Source organism: Pomacea canaliculata, linkage group LG2 (assembly GCF_003073045.1).
Source record: "Pomacea canaliculata isolate SZHN2017 linkage group LG2, ASM307304v1, whole genome shotgun sequence".
In the NCBI taxonomy this organism is placed as follows: domain Eukaryota; kingdom Metazoa; phylum Mollusca; class Gastropoda; order Architaenioglossa; family Ampullariidae; genus Pomacea; species Pomacea canaliculata.
Window position 1 is genome coordinate 8550865 of NC_037591.1, and position 17501 is coordinate 8568365.

General features: G+C 37.8%; 3 protein-coding genes across 11 annotated transcripts in view; 2 read left to right on the forward strand and 1 right to left on the reverse strand.

Moving 5' to 3' along the window:
* LOC112557039 (protein roadkill-like) overlaps nucleotides 1-8182 on the forward strand; it is a 21052-nt gene extending 12870 nt beyond the window's left edge. For both annotated transcript variants that reach the window (XM_025226617.1, XM_025226618.1), the window contains exon 10: nucleotides 222-8182. In XM_025226617.1, coding sequence (XP_025082402.1) covers nucleotides 222-366 — 145 coding nt within the window. In that variant the 3' untranslated portion in view covers nucleotides 367-8182. The remainder of the gene's footprint in view (nucleotides 1-221) is intronic.
* LOC112557041 (uncharacterized protein C1orf146 homolog) lies at nucleotides 8122-16590 on the reverse strand. Of its 8 annotated transcripts, none has more exons than XM_025226622.1 (8): nucleotides 16438-16590; nucleotides 15351-15405; nucleotides 14197-14392; nucleotides 12646-12763; nucleotides 10740-10841; nucleotides 10032-10110; nucleotides 8984-9101; nucleotides 8122-8886 (listed from the first exon to the last, which is right to left on the reverse strand). In XM_025226622.1, exons 1-8 carry the CDS (start codon nucleotides 16455-16457, stop codon nucleotides 8747-8749), a joined length of 828 nt encoding a protein of 275 aa, XP_025082407.1. In that variant the 5' UTR covers nucleotides 16458-16590; the 3' UTR covers nucleotides 8122-8746. The 8 variants fall into 8 exon arrangements, with proteins under 8 accessions (XP_025082407.1, XP_025082411.1, XP_025082405.1 ...); XM_025226626.1 differs by having other exon boundaries at nucleotides 14197-14411; XM_025226620.1 differs by having other exon boundaries at nucleotides 16364-16590.
* A 198-nt stretch (nucleotides 16591-16788) lies between these two features.
* The window catches only part of LOC112557597 (multiple epidermal growth factor-like domains protein 6), a 32752-nt gene continuing 32039 nt past the window's right edge, over nucleotides 16789-17501 (forward strand). Inside the window, exon 1 of the mRNA XM_025227557.1 lies at nucleotides 16789-16873. The gene's annotated coding sequence lies outside the window, so the exon portion shown is untranslated. The remainder of the gene's footprint in view (nucleotides 16874-17501) is intronic.

The window sequence follows — 17501 nt, forward strand, 5'->3', positions numbered from 1 at the left end:
AGAAATTTCCTTCAAAGAAGATGGACAGCGGTAGATAGCAAGCTGTCATGTATTGGATCAGCTATTTGAAGAGACAGTTTACACCTCTATGGCTACCAAGAGTTCACCTACCCACTCCCTTCTTCTGGATATATCAGAATAAATGTGATTTTATGAATAAGTATTCTTTAGATTTATTTATGTCTTTGACATGCAACTTATCTGTTATTTTCTGTTTCCAGCCATGCTACTGACGTGATGGATTCTGCTGGCTGGAAAGACATTATCACAACTCATCCCCACCTTATTGCAGAAGCTTTCCGAGCATTAGCCTCTCAACAGAGCCCACCATTGGGTCCTCCTCGGAAGCGCATGAAACAGACGTAGGGCAGGCTGCCCAGCCAGATCAACTTTGTGAGCACCTGTGTGGAGTGGGGATCACTGGATCAGTTTCTTTGGTGACACATGGACTTTCGTGGATTGGATGAGCTCTGCTCAGAGCAGAGGAACTTAGCTGCTGTTAGTTTGTTCCACAAATATGTGAAGACAGAACGAAAAGTGTGCTGGACTTTTATACACATCATTGGAACATCCTAGTAGGTACTAAACGTCCATCGGGTGTTCTTGTCTCCTGTGACATCACTACTTCTCTTGGCCTCGTTCCTGGACATCAGAAACAAAAAAAAACTTTGCCACATGGTTTGAAGAAGTAGCACCTCATGGCATGCAATCCATTCAGTGTCAGTCTGGACTTTCAGCTTCTGACTACTGAACATGAACTTCTACTACAAGCTATAAAATTTATGGGCATTTTGCAGTCTCTTTTATATTTTCAAGGACTGAAAGCCTCGTTTTTGTGTTTTACTGATTACAAGTTTTAAAACACAAAAATAAAGTTGATGAGGCTTTTTAAGCAAACGGGGGGTTTATCCCCATTTTTGTTGGGTGGTGGGGTTGGGGGGAATAATAAAAAAAAAATAAAGCTAAGACTTTTATACTTCTTTTCTTGATAAAGAGCTGAAGAAACTGTAATCTCATCATTGCCAGCGAGAGGAAGGAAAGCTGATGGTTTCCATGTTTATTTATTACCTATTTATGTTTGTTTAATTAAAGATTTCTAAATCGTATCTTCCACAAAAAATGTCTTTAACAAGTGCTCATTGATTTCAAAGTTTGAAAATCAACATGATGGAAAATAAGACAGATGTGTTTTTTCCCTGATATACCCATACACATGTGAATTTAGATTATTGTAGAATAAATCCATACAATTCACAAATTCAGTGTCTGCTTATATACAGATAAAATTTGGAAGAACTATGCATGCTTATTCTTAAAATTAACAGATTGGCTTGTCATGCGCTTAAAATTCAACTTGGTGCTACTTCAAGTACAGGAATGCAAGTTCAGCTGGTTCTTCAGTTTTGTATCCATTGAGTTTGAGGAAGGTGGGGGGGGGGGGGCAGACCCTTTTTTTAAAGAGATACTTGGCTTATAATAAGTTCATTTGAAATACTTTCTTACTGCAAATTTAGACTATTTTATTAGCTGTTTTAGACTTTATTAGCTCAAAATTTGCTATATAGTTCACTGTTCCTGAACTCTATTTGTTTGTGAGACTGTAGAACCCAGGAATTGTGAAATATCAGTTTATAATAGATTTTTTTAAATTAGGTGAGGAGAAGTTTATGGCAAAGTTTGTGGTTCAAGAAACTGGGTATGCATAAGAAAACCATATAATCATAGTCATTTGAAACATTTTTGTAAAATAAAGACAGATTTTGATCAAATGTAGCCTATCCTGGAAGAAAATATGCAATGATTTATGATGGAAGCCAAGCAGCTAGCTGTTAAACTGACTTATGCTGTTGACACGTTTTGGAATGCCAGACACCACAGAGAAAAGGAGAGAATGCCATAGCGGATGAAAAGCTGTGCAATTCCCTAAAAGAGTTCTAATTGCTATCACTTATAACTTATTGAGTAAAGAATTCACTATGTACTGAGCTACTAACTTATTGACTAAAGAGGTCGTTTGTGTAAGATACCTGTTAAGCCTGCAAAAGCAGATATCGGGTTGTGTATATACATGTTAAAGGTGCATTAGAAGGATCCACATTAAACAGACCAGCAGATCTGTTGGAGATCAGTTGAAAGATGTCTAGTTTGTTTTTATATTGCATAGAAGTAGATGCAAAACATGCATAGATATTTATCTGACCAGAAATTAATTCCTGGCTGTACAAAACAGGAGGCAACTCACCGTAGGCCAGCTAGCTGTTCATTATAGTTGAACTGGTTCTTGTGCCTGCTTTCTCACAGTATCATACTAAAATTCTCACCTATCGTGGGTGACAGCAAAATATTTCTGAAATTCAGTGGCTATGAATGAGGATTGACATGCCTGTGCGTGGCAATGAGACAAATGCTTGTCAGGTTTAACTTAATTGGTATCTGTGTGTGTGTATGCGCATGTGTGCATACACACGTGTGAGAGATATATGCATTTGAGGGTGCTGTAGCTAACATTTCACCAGATAAAAGTCTGAAACTTAAGATTCTGAGACATTTAAACATTTTCTTCCATCACAGAAGTTTACTCTCTACTTGTGGGTGCATAGGATCTCCCTGAGGAATATTTACAAATTTATTGGAAATGTTTTAGTGGCAATATTTCTTTGCTGAATTGAGAGCTGTTAGTATAAATTAAGTTTACCACAGGAATTTGGATCTGTATGTTCTTGTTGAAACTTGCTTTTTATTACAGCATAGAAGCCTGTCATTTTAGAGAGAGAAAAAAAACTAAAAAGTTTTTCTAGTTATAACAGACTCATTATGTATTGAAGATTATCCTCAGAAATTGCTATTCAATGGATTACAAATATCTTAGAAATACAGTGGTACCAGCTAAAACCTCAAAATTTGTGATAGGGTCATCATTTTTACTATGTTGCTTGTAGATAAGTGAGCAAGGTTAAATGTATGCTGAATAGCCATATCAAGCTTTGCGTTCTATGCTAAGTTAAACCAGACTGACTTTCTGTCTGGCTTGAAATGCTCAGAGGGCTGCTGTTACAGCTTCAGTGGCATTGGTTAATAGAGTAATAGATTTTTTTTACCATGTTCAACTATCCTTTGTTGTCGTCTGTACATTTCTGTTGACACCAAGGATGATAATCTGTGCACAAAGTTTTTGTCTTAGTCCTGTTTAGTCATTTGAATAGCCTATAAAAATGCAATGGCACTGTAACAATGCAAGCAAGTGTCAAGTGTCTTAACATTTTCAAAGGCAAATCAAAAATAATCTTGCTTGATCTGGTTGAGAAATGAGTCTAAATTCAAGCAGTATCAAAATGTTAGTTTCAGACAAATCTTTCCAGATGACATTGAGATAAAGGTTACTGTAGATTCTAGGCACTGACATGTCAAACTTGTCATTTAAACTTTTTTAAATTATTTCCCTAGTGGCTGTTTATTGTGTATAATCACAGCTGCTTACAAAACATCCACAAAAGTGATTTATTTTAAACTGAATTTTCGAAGTTTATAATTTTAAGTGAAGGTTTATTAATACTATATGAGAAAAGCCATTACCTGCATAGACCAATAATGTAACCTAAAATTGCACACAATCAAATCAACTTGAGACGTTTTGGGAGGGTAGGAATTTTGGGGGAAGGTAGGACTGCAAACCTTTTATAATGCTGATATGCATATGCAGATTTCTTATTGTGCTGTCCTCTTTCTCTTCTCTCTCTTTCTCTGAGAGTCTCTCTTCCTTCTTCTGTGGGTTTGCTGATAATTTATGTGAGTATGAAAGTGCATCAGGATGGATACGTGTGTGTGTTACACAATACTAAAAGTAAATGGTTTCACTCTGTATGTTTTGTCTTCCAAGACATTAAAGGCAGTTCAGCCTAAGATCCTTAAGTTTATTTAAATACCACGAAAGTGGAAGGAAAAACTTTGCTTTGAACTGTATATTGTTGGGGTTTTCCATGTGTTTTTGCTGAATGGTCTCAGTTTTAGGCTAGATCAAATTTTCCGTTACTTTTGTTAATTATTATATTCATTTCTCAATGTCATGAAAGACAGCTTATGTAGAACATAAAACAAAAAAAAATTACTTTTAAAATGTTTGCAGGTTTAGTTTGTAGTTAACTTTATGTTTCAAATGAGGTCTCACAAGCTTTCTGCACTTGCATAGCATTCTAGACCAACTTCATCTAAATTTTGAAAAGTTGGTGGTAATTGCAAAAATCTACTCAAGTATTGTGACAGCGTGAGAGCCACTGGTGTGTTTTGTCACGGCTTAGAGGGTTAAAAAGTGTCAATAGGTAAGTTGAGTGGTTGGTTATGGGTGTTTATGTGTGCACTTGCCCTTATTTTATACACACACACACAGAGGAATTTAAACACATCTAATGCTGAGTTGGTGAGTAGATATTCACAATATCTATCCATAAAAATTAGGGGGAATGAAAGGTTTACCCAGCAAATGAACTGTTTGCAACACTTCATTACATCCTGACATTAGCCATCATGGAATATACCATTTCACAACAAGGAAGACAATAAGGGGCAGTTTTCTGCAAACAGAACAACCAGAAATATATTCAGAAACATACAACATCTAAAAATTTTACAATACTGTGACATTTCTTTGTGTGTCTAAGTAAAAAGGGCCATGCACTTATTAAGGGGTTTAATTGTTTTCCTGAATTGCACTGTCTTGTTTCTTTATGGGATATTTTTCTTCATTTGCTTTGCTGTATTTATATGGGTAATGTAGTTTTTATAACATGGTCTTTCCTGATTTGCACAAGAGAAATGGTCAATGCGGGGTAATTTCCTTAAGTCTTGCGCTGTTTTTTTTTTTTAAAAGCAACCTTTGCGCAGACAAAAAAAAATTTCCCTATGTGCTAAATATAAAGGCTCTTAAATCATCTGCCTTTCCCAGTCATACTCAGGTGTACACATGAGTCTTCATTTCAAAAAGGGTGCTGCAAGGTATGAAGTGTTAATACTTCTTGCTTACATCCTCATCACCAGTAATTTCTATTGTGTCAGGACTGCAGGTGTTAAGGATAAAAACCCATAGGTTGCAGCATGTATAGTTTAGCTTCCATCCAAATATGTGACACCTGGTGACAGATACAGGGATGTTGGACACACCAAGAGCAAGTGGGTTTTCTTTTGAAAATTCAAAATGAAATACATTCTGCAGAGAGATGTGTGTGCAAGAAAGCTTTTGTGTTTGAGTGCATGCCCACTTGCACACTCACAACCAGCTGTCGGGAATGCATCTCGTTTTCATTTTCCTGAATGTCATTTTTTACTGCCAGTGGTAGTAAAAGGGGGAAATGGGATGATTTTGATTAGCATGGACACAAGTGGAGCTTCATTTACTGTCATTTGATAGTATGGACTGTTGATGTAATGAGAACTAGTCTACATGAAGGCGAAAGTTAGGACTTGTTTGGGTCTTACATGAAAAAATTTTAATCTTTATGAAGTAATGAAAGATGTGTAAGAGAGAAAAAGGAGTGAAAATGAGAAAGAGAAGTTGAGGAAAGTCAAGTAAATCTTTTGCAACTCGCTAAATAAACACATCTGAAATGTAATAGTTCATATTTTCAGTTTATGCCAAAGCATTGTGATGCTGGAATTGTTTTCTTAATGCTTTCATTTATAGTGTGCAGGCTTTCAAAACATCAAAAAATTTATCTTGTGTGCTACCATTTTTGTGAACTGGAGAGATGTTTGCAGTCTGTTGTAAAATACAGAGAAGTGCACTTTCAATATTTTCTGGAAAGTCAGTTGCAGATCTGAGTCAAGAATGAGCAAATTATCAAGCCTACCTAAAGCTGGTCCCGTTGAATTGTATGTTCTTTGATTGCCTGAATTGGTTCACATAAAGTCCAGAAAAATAATCCAATAATTTTAATGGAATGATTATTTCTCAGGAAAGGACTTGTAGAAAGCCAGATGTTACGGTTTGTGTCACTAGTCAACTGAACTTTCAGAAAATATTCCAAGCTTCACTGTTTTGCATAGTCTATGTGCAGACTTGTTAAGCACCAGGAATAGCATGACAATTGGTTACATCTTAAAGATGTGGAGCAAGTTTTGACATTGTGACATTATAACCAGACATCATTGTTCAATGTAATCATATGCGTTTGGCATACTTAATGTACAGGATCCTAAAACTTTGAAACACTTTAAAGAGTTGTTTGGTGACAGGAATGGACGGATGTGACACCTGTATTATCCAAGAATAAGTGATGCTGAAAGCTGGACTTGTGCCATGGGCCTTATTGACTTTGGGGCCATTATGTGATTTTTTAGAAATTAAAGTGTTGTATCAGGTTTTTATTTCATTCCAGGAAACATTTTCACAATGTGTGAATATTTCTCTGAAGCAGAGATATATGATCATTAACTACTTGTATTTTGCTGTATGCATATCCTGTTGGCATTTTTTTGGGGGGTAGGGTAGCAAAGAAAGAGCACTTGTGTGGCAGTTATTGGCTATAGTGCAATCATCTGTAGGATTATTCCAACAGTGTTTGTGTGAAACAACATCTAAGGCTGTTAAAGACCTGAGTGTCCAGTGCAGGTACTAGCAGCTAAAAGCAGAGCCTCCCACATGTTCTTTGTTGCCTTCTCCTAAAGAACTTGACACTTGTTTCTGTTTAAAACAATGTGCTGGAGCTTCCTATCCTGTTTAGCTAGCAAGCTGTATTTCTGTGGACATTAACGTGGCTGCCATAACTGGACATATGTGTTTCAGTCATGCATTCAAATTCTTCCCACATTTTAGTGGTCCATGTTTTGCTGCTACATGGGAATAGAGACTTCATTGTCTTTTCTGATGGTAGTCACTACAGATACAGTTAGTACTGATGAACACCACACACCAGGGGTGTTTCCTTTTGAAAAGGTAACACTTTCATGGTAAAGTTTCTTCAGCAGCCATTAAAGAACTGTGTTCAACACTACCACTGTGCTTCTTTGCATAGCCCCCAAACCAATGTTTTCGTTTCCTTTGTGTATGAAGTTGAGATGGATGTAATGAGTTAAGTTTCATGGTGGTGTTCAGAAATTGTATTTGTGAACACCTTTTTTAGTGTGGCTCTTATGAGCCTTTGAAAATATGTCTGAGCAGGGTTGCTTGAAAAAATTTGTCAGGCACATTCTACTACATGGGCTTGACTTTCAAATCTTGGTATCTGGTCAAGAATGTGGTGCTAGAGCGTGCTTGTGGAATAGATCCTTATGTGTGGGTTTACATATTTGCTCACACACTTGGTTGAATGCCTGCAGTGATTGTTGGGCACTGAATTCAAGTGTTCTTGCATCAGTTCAAATCTTTTGTAAATGTGACCATTTATCTGTACTGTCTATGCTATCACTATAAGAGTAGAAAGCTGATTTGTCGCTTTGAGCAACAATTCTCTTTGACTGCAAGTAATTGTAGTAAACACTATTGTGAACCCTTTTTTTTTAAAAGTAATGTAAGCAATACCTCAGTCTCCCTTTATGACATGAAAGTTCATTGCAGTTTGATCAGCAACATTTTGGCAGCACAACAGTAGATTTTGAAGTAATTTTAACTGTTTTCTAAAAAGGAATCTGGTCGGCATTCATCTCTGTATGCACAGCATACAATCTGCTGAACTTAGGAATTGTAGCATTGTGTAGTTTGTCAGGCAGAAGTGAAACAATCTCACTTTAGACAAAAAGCAACACATTGTAAATAGTGGACAAAAAAGACAATGTATGAAATCAAGCAAAGCACAATTTTTGTGCACAGTAATGAGTTAGTGAGATTTGTTTATATTGCCTTTGATTACTAAGTTAAATATAGGCATTTTGGGAAATGTGGACAAGTAATATGCACCAAATCCTGTCTGCACATTAATTTCCTGATACAAATAATAATTCCATGTACATGTGTGTAAAAACTTCCTGAACCTGCCCCTCTAGGCTCTATGCATGATGGGCTTCTCACCTTATTTATAATTCATGTTACTGCAGGTACATGATACCTTGTTCCCAATTGCCAGTGTGATGTAAGTTACATGTATTTTTATCCCGAATCAAACAGCTTGCATTCATCATTCACAAACACGGTTCTCATTGTTCCATGTATCAGTTTATATTACTGTACAGGTTAAATAAATTTAGTTCCTAAGAAGCTTTCTGAATATTGCTGTTAATGTGAAAACTGCTTGGAGTGGGTTCTGGTTGTGTTAAGTTGTCCTTCTAAATGTTTTTCACCATACAGAGCTCATTTATAAAGCTGATAAGATCATCTATGAAGCAAAAACACTTTTTAAACTGAAAATATAAACTGAAGTTTTATATGACATTGGCCTTATACCTAATATTGCGGTTATAGGATGTATTAGAAAGCTTTCACAATTTTTTGGTTTATAATAGAACCGAGATTAATCGAATGGGATTAATCCATTTAACATGAATGTCCATTAAGATCACCCTAAATCTAGTATCTATGTTTCAGGCACGTACATTTTAGATTGTTGGTTTACTCAAAATTAATCTTTGACCAGATCTCGGTTCTGTTGACTGTATACAACAATCAGTCCAGCCTGCCATTCGTTAAAAGGACGTTAATTTGTAGCCGATCGATATATGTATGTGTAGTGGTTGAAGACAATATATGCAATAAACGAGACGCGAGCATAGAACGTCGTTTTAGGTACATTACTTAAAATTCTTTACACAATAAAGTCAAGTGTTACTGCTGAGATGTGCCGCCAAAAAACCTGACAACATTCTGTGAAGTATTGGAATCGAGGGCGCATTCCATGAGATCAGAAGAGGACGCTGCAGCCAACTGTGCAATGCTGCCTATCCCGTCTTGCACAACCTGGATCTGTTAGAAGCGTTAAGGACACAGAGAAGAAGATCAGGCAGGCGATGCTATTAATTATAAGTGAATTCCTTGAGCATCATTGTAAAGCTCAAAGGATATGGTGGGAATCGAGACCGACTGACGACAAAAGCCGTTGAGCTGTGCCCTCCAGAAGAAGCCTGTCCAGCAGTCGGCAGAAACGTAACTGCATTGCGGTACCCACGGGTGGACACTGTAGCTACAAAGATTAACGCATTGTGTGTATGTAGGATTAAACTGGAGTTGTTTAATAGTTTTTGTCCAATGTGTAAACCATCTTGCCCTTTACCGGATGGCCATTAAGTCAGTGATAAAGATAATGAATATGTGTGTACGCGTGCGCCTGCTTGCGCAGTAAAGTTACTGATTATGTCAACAGCACTATGTGCGCTATATAATATATACACACTTATGACAGTAATGAGTTGACTAAAATGAAGGCGTAAAGTTTCTATGACATAAAATTGTTACAACTATAAACATTGTATGGAAACAGCACAAGGCACTTAAAATGATGTAACCATTATATTATTATTTCTCGACATCAAGTCGGCCTCACACTGACCAAGTCAGTCGTACGCAGGAGGTGGTTGAGATCATAGTAAACTGTCTGCAATAAAAATGTGATTTACTTCCGCTCGAAAGATTTTCCCTAAACAGCTTTCAATTATTCTCGTGTGCACGGTGAGGAGATTATGGACAAAATCCTTAATTGTCTGCAGTCATACAAAGCTGACATCCAGTTTCGACTGATCGCGAAAGAAACGTTTATTGCAGACGGCTAGACTCGTAACCGATCCCAGTTTTATTGGTTTTATTCAAATCTTATTCAACCCGCTCTTTGCGACCCTATTGTAACTTTTCTCCGAAGGTATTGCAGCAGATGTTTTGTATGACACTCACTTAACCATTCATATCCCTGGGGAGGTAAAAAATTTCTACTTCAGAATTTTTTCGTGGATGTGCCATTTTTTCACCCCGCGCGCGCGTGTACATGTGTGAAATTACTTAAGTGTGGATTATCGTACAGAAAATGTAAGCTAATGCTTATGAAGGAGAAACAGATTGAACTGCTGGGTATTGGGGCTACAGTGGCCGACAGAGAAGTGAAATGTGGAAGTCCTCGTACCTTTGAAATATCCAGCATAGCCTCCGTAGCATCGGATGGGCTGTGGGCCAAGATAATCTGTAAGCGTGACGACAGATGCCTGCGAGGCCAACAGTAAGAAAAAAGTGAATGGACGCGTGCACTTTGGTTCATAAAGCGAATGTGCAGTCCTGTGGTACCAACATCAAGTTATGAAGATATACGTGTTTTGCATGTGTGGTTTACTTTAACGACTTACTGTTTACATAGCATAATACTAAATTAGGTTCATTTTCTCCCATGTGTCTATGTCTATGTCCATGTGTCTATGTCTACATTTTTGTATGTGTCTAGCTAACACTAGCAACCAGTTTTCTAGATACGCGAGAGAGATCGGGACTTTCTTTCAGTTTCAATACTGATCAGGCAAAGCGCATTTCAGAGAACATAGAACCAACGATTTTATACAAAACAAGATTGCATCACTTGTAGGACACCAGGAACCTCTACCCGGCACGACACCTTGTCGAAGACTATCCTTCAAGGCACTTTGGAGGGTAGTCCATTCCGCGGTGACCGAGGAATAACTGGCTTACGAACGATAAAGACTAGACTGTACATGATCTGCTTACTAGCGCCCAAAATAGGGAAGAGCGGTGGGACTTGTCAGCTATCTCGTCTGTCCATGTGCTCACCCCTTACCCCCAACCAACAAGTGCCGGTCAAGGGACAGCTGACTGACTGACTTACATTGCTTGAAGTTTTTCTACAAAATCCATCGTCGTCTCTGTCAGTTTTTGAGTCACCACGACAACATAACTGTGTCCATGGACTTGTGCAAATTCGCCAATCCTGAATTAAGCAAAGAGACTCATCTAAGAAATTTCTTTGCTTTCTGCTTTTCGTCAATGAGCATAGCGTTTAGCTCACGCATAAACATAATAGTTTTTTGGTAATAAGCAAACAAGCGATCAGACAGCAGCGATGGCTGATAGTATAGCTCGTTATGTTTTCAACCTTTTGTACGAATGGATTACAACATGAAAAAAAAATAATAAAAGGATTATTACAGACAGGAAAGCTGTGTGGATGAGAGCAGGTGTCTATTATTTATGCCTGTGACCACGCAAGCAGAAACTGCACCCAGTGAAACTGTAAAATATCCACCCAACCATCCTCGTATGCGAACATGCGAGCATAAAAGATCTAGCATGCTTTCAAGCCAGTAAGTATAAAATATAAGAAGGTATGATTATTGAAGTGTTATGACAAAAATTGATAGTTTGCTAATTTTTCTTTCCTGACCCTTCCTCTTTATTCCTCACTGGTCATCACTTCACTTGAGAGCTCGACAAAGAAACTAGAATAATGAACTTTTTTTTTTTTGCTTAAGACCGTTTCTCGCCTGTATATTCATTATCAGGTACCAGCAAAGCTCAACACGCTAAGATTTACTGTTGTGACGGATGATAAGCGCTGCTAGCCAAGCTGCGTGGCTGCTGAAGCTTGAGACGAAATGCCGTCAAGCAGCCAACGGATGCGAGGAACTGAGGCACAGATAAATGTGCTGCGCCACGAAGCAGGAAGTTCTGCATACCCCTTGGCAACATGCGAGCATCCCATGTCTCGAACGCTGTCTGCTCGTGCAGACTGAACCTACTCTCGGTGCGCGCGCGCGTGTGTGTGTTGTAACTAGACTTGATTTCAATATCTGTAACTGCTTTGTAAGTCTGTAGATCGAGATGCTTGCTTTGTAGATCTGTTAACATTACTTGTATATGCTGCATCTCGACTTGTTTCGTATGTTTTGTAAATATACTTGCTTTGTATAGGTTGTAACTAGACGCATGTGTTGTAAATACACTTGCTTTACATGTTTTTAGCTGTATAGATAAAATCTCGATGCAACGATTTTTTTTGAGTTTAACGATATTTTTTTCATCTGGTATAAATGGATTCGTTATATCGAGATTTTACATGTACTTCCTTTAAGCGTACTGTGATACCATTGGATCTCCATGACCCTATATCTCTTCTCTTAGGCCAGTGCTATTTTTAAAAACTATTGCAATTAGTGACTTTGCCTTTCACGTATTTTTTTCAAAAGTTTGCTTATTTTTTATTTATGTTTACTTCCGTTTGGTGTCATATTGATCCCATAGTATTAGATTCCAAGTAATAAAAGTACTTTTCTCTTATTTTAAGGTTAGAAACAAGAAGAACATGAAAACCAAATTCATCTCTAATGAGTGAAATAAGTTTGCGAAAAACATAGTTAAGATTGGTGCAACTAATGTCAGATATAAAACTTTGATCTACAATTACGTGAAATAATGAGAAGCTCACACATTCAGTGTAGTGCAATATTATTTAGATTTTGCAAAAATATTGCAATAGTGTTTTTATTCTGGTAATATAGTATGCTTGACTCCAGATGGACTCCATGATACTATCAACTTAACATTTAACATGATGCCAGAACAGGAAGTTTATTCTTTTATTTTGGCTGTAAGAGCTCTAGGGATTTCTTAAATAAACTACATGGCTGGGCAAGCATATATAACCAGCTATGTTAACCATTTGTTTCCTATTCCTGCTTGAGCTACGTGGATGTAAAACAGCCGTGCCTGTGAGCATCGTTTTCCAGTCGTTTTACCTGAGAAATACACCTGACTGCTGAATGTCCGTCATCGGGACAGCGGAAAGCGGAAGATAAAAGAAGGCCACACCAGACCTGGGAAATATTACACTTCCAGGTATTGTACGCTCTGACACTGCAGAAAAGAAACACATGAGAAAACACACACGCGCACACACACTTTCTGTATCAACGGAACAGCAGACCTACCCATCAGTATGCATGCACAATTAAACTGCTTTCCAAAAGTATTTTTGTTTGATCTGAATTACCTGAAACAGATTTAGCTTTAGATATCATTGTACAGTTGACACCATTTACGAGGGAAACCAGTTCCAGAAGGATAACACTTAAGAATTCTGGTAATGTTAAAAGAAATTTTTTGATATCTGAGCAGCTTCCTCCCTCTTTTTTATTTATTCTTTTTTAGGACTATCACCACTTGTGCTTTCACCTCTACCCAGTCTTTTTTTCACGCTAGCTGTCGATTTGCCGTGGTTAATACTGAGTAGCAAGTACCTCCAAATATAGCTTGTTGAGTCAGCCTTATTCAGCCACTCGCACTTGTGCGATATCTGGACACTTTTACATAGGTACATGATAAAATGAATGCTAAAAACGCTTTCGGAAGCACAGTATTGCGTATAAAGCTAGTCGTTGAGAGGAATAAGACAGACCGACAAACAATTACAAACTCCTGTATTTACTTTCACCTTAGTTTTCTTATGCTGGTAGATCACAAGCTTGATGGTACAAGCTTGATGGTACATAGACTGTCCTACCTGGAGCAGGCTCCAATCCGTGCTAATCAGAAGGTCAAGACCAAGCGGGCTGGAAGTCACACGTTGTTTCAAATTCGAGTAGATAAATCGCGAGTCACCTATATAATGATTTCACATCGAATGTGACGTCTCAAAGCGCAGTTCATTCGGTATGGTTTTCTCCAAAGTCAGAAAGGCCAGGTATTCATAAACCAATATTTCTGTCGTGAACGTTCTTTAGGAATATTGTTTTCAAAAACTATGTAGGGCTCTAACAGCCTTTCAATTCGGTGCACTGACATTTTGTATCCACAGCTACCGTCACTTTCGCGATTTAGGTGAATTCTCATAAAAAATGGGAACACAAAGTACACTATCTTAAAAGCTCTCCTGACACGCGTCTGCTTAACATTAAGTACACATGTCCCAGATTATTCCATTTGAACCAGTTTAACCCACTGGGGATCCCCCGCACTAAGATTGTTACTTTCAGCTTCCAAAGCATTGAATATTTCTTCAAAAGTCCTATACCAACTAGCCACAGCGAATGTATAAGCCTGGTCAATTAGGTGACGTGCAAACGCACGAATGTTCCTCATAAACCATGTTTACCGGAGAAAAGTCGCCTATAGTTTAGGGAAGGCAGCAGTGGGACCCAGTACACCCGATCACACTTGAAACAAAGATTTTTTTTTTTTCGCTCTCGATATTGCTGTAAGGTGCAGTGGACAAGCTATAACAGCTACAATCTTAACATAGTGGGTAAAAACTACACAACGCCGACAGCCTTGACGGACGTTTGCGATACCTCTGATGCGAAGCTGGTATCGCCGCAGGCAGGTGTTGAGTGGTGAATTGGCCACTGAATGGTGAACGATCACGGGCGGCGGTTGCTGCTGCCGCTCCTGTTGCTGTACACCTTCCATATTTTTGGCACTGGTATGCAGCAAGCCGCCAGTGTTGTCAGTACAAAATCTGGTCTGCTGTGGGAAGGTCGGTACTGACTGAGAAAAAGAAAGCAGGCTGCGAAAAGATAATATCGGATTACGGTAGCTTCACTCTGACGTGGCCACAGTTAACGCACTTTTCCCTCCTTCCCCTCCTTTGTCTACCTGCCTGCCTGACTTCTCACTTTCTTACGAATAAAGAGTTATGAGGTGCTCGCTATGTAGATAACCTCATTTCAGAATTGTGACTGAGGCGAGAATAAAACTTAATAAACAGTATCTATGACTGTCACTCGCAAGTTTGACAATCGCTTAGTTTGCCAATCTAGTTATTTGGTTGAGTCATCTTTTGACTTTCACTGAGTAATAGCCTGACTTCATCGACTCTATACTTTGTTAAATTTACCCACGGACGTGTATAGGTGGAGTTAAATGACTGTTTGCCAGACCAACGCTTAGTCTCTTGCGAAGTTCTCCGGTGTTAGTCTCGGTAAACTTAAACCATGAATGTGACTAAACCGGAATCTATAAGCAGGCAAGCCTCGTTCTAGAAGTTAAACTGAAACGTTGCTAAACCGGAAGCTGTTTGCTGGAAAGCCTCGTTCTAGTAGTTAACTGAATCGTCTGCAAGCAGTCCATTAATACAAGTTCGCGATCTACCAACATGTACCATAGTCTCTTCAAAAGACGCATCCCGAGTCTGGAAATCTGATAAAAAGTTGTTTTCTTTTATTATTTTTTATTATTATAATCTATTACTGACAGTTACTTTTATTGATCTAAGTTAGTACAGACATTTTCGGTCTTATCTCTGTCTGACATAACTAGTTTCTGTAGCAATTATTGACCTGAGTTACACAGCAAGTTATGACAGACACCTTCGCTGTTATTTTTGCTTGATATTACTAGTGTCCTCAATATGCAAAATGGGAGGAAGAATTAGAATTACATGAGTTTTACAATGGTGTTTTAACAATATGCCCAAGAACTCAAAGCTATTAAGATTATTTTTAACCTTTCGGTAGCGCCGCAGGACGTCTTCCAGGTGGTTTATCTCACAACGTAAGTGGCTGAGACAATAGGGTAGAGAAAATAAGCACCACCGATTCTCAGGACATTCTTACCTTTTTCCTGTTTGTCTGTTGCTGATTTTTTTTTTAACATTTCAAAGAAGAACGAGCAAAGTTCTACACATGTCTAGAAAAAAATAATGATAATAGAAACAAAATTTTAAAACATGGCTGTCACTCGTAACGGATCTAACAGTCGAAACAAGAGAGGATAGGAAGGAAGGGAATGATACTCATGAGTGGCATTCATAAAGACATAACTACACGCCAATACTTTACAAAAAAGTCATCCAGGAAAGGAATTCCAAATACCGAATCAGAAAATGCACATTTATACATATAGGGTTGTGCCTTATCAATCAAATCTAGTAAGATACCAGTTAAAAAGTCAAACCGTTTTCCGTCTGGCATAGTGTTAGATTCAGGGTTAGATTTAACACAAAGCTCTGGCTTACACAGACGAACATACAACAGAGAAACAAAAATATTTCTTAGCGCCATTTGTTCCTATCACAGAAGGGACAAGAATAAAACATTAAAACATAAACTATCATACTTACAACATAACGCAAACGTATATTACTATAGCTTCAAATCAAAGAACTACTGTGTTCCTATGTTTCCGAGATAAGGTCAAATGACTAGAGTGTTACCTATATCTTCTTGTTCTCGGCAATATTTTTAGCCTGATCTGAAATGCTCAACAGTCATCTGTATAATCTATATCACTGGTTGCCGTATTTACTCAGCAACCTCGATCGTCTCCAAGAATGCCACTCACAGGCTTGCCTTGTAAAGGAGAGAGAATTGCAAAACATCCGACTTGGAAAGACGAGTTGAAGACACAGACAAAGAAACATTTTCAGGTAAATGTCAGACATAATGAGCTCGCAGATACCTAATACTGTGTTATCTGCCCAACAAGTGCAACATTGTCAGTAAAACAAGCAGGCTGCACCTTTCTACGAAAGCGAGGATGTGGTTGCTTAGTAGATCTTTCAGCTCATGGGCCCAAAGAAAATACATTATTACCATAGAGGTTCCAGGTTCATGTGCAGTCAGATTGTTATCCCTCCTTGTCACAAGAGATATCACAAAAAGTAGTTGGAAAACTTAAGTTTCAACATAGGCCTCTCTATCCAGTACACTTGCATACTAAAGCAGACGACACCTTTACTTACACATCCGGACGTTACGTCAGAAGAGGTTTAAGCAAGATATTCTTTGAGTTACAAGAAAGAAAAGATAAATTTATAAAAATATGGAATAGAAACTTAGAAAATTTATTAACTTACATAAAAGTATAGAATTAAACGTTCGTTCCTGTGCTTTTGTGTAGTACAAAACAAAAACTCTAAAACCTGTTTAGAGATTATTAGCACATGCGCAGAAGTGTACCTTGAGTGTCGTCTGCCGTTAAGTATTCTGTCAATATCGCGCAATGTTTCACAGTGAATACCTACTAAAGGTAGAATTTACTTCGCGTTAAATGTTTTCATTTATGTAAAAGACACTTATGAGAAGAATTTTTATGTTATAATTTGTTTTAAAACCTGTAAAGTCTCAATAACACCTATCGAAAAAGTAGTTGTCATACACGTATTTGGGGTTAACTTGTTCAATCTTTAAAAGATTGGATTGGACATTTAGACTGACATAAAGTTGATAACTTTTAATCTTTATTTAAAAACGAGTTTCTTATTTGCCTAAATACAATGTCACTTCTCGTAGTTGAGCAAATATATTTTAAAGTATAGATAGCAATAGTTTCTTCAGAGTCGAGGATACGGTACAGGCATGTGGCACGCGTTATAGATGCTTGAAAACAGAAGATTTGTTTTTCTTACAAGGGCTTTGAGAAATGATAACGTGTGCATCTCCTTAACTGTTTTTAGTTTCCAGTAAGTGCCATTTTCACTTCTGGATTGGCTTCAGCTGTGATAAAGGATACATTTTAAAAAATCTGAACCAAGAAAAAAAAAATAGATATCCCACTAACAAGAAACAACAGCTTGATTTAGTTTTCATTTTTAATATTCTCTTCTGTAAACTCTGTGGGAAAGCTGTTCAGTAGCCTTGCTGCAAAATGAAATAAG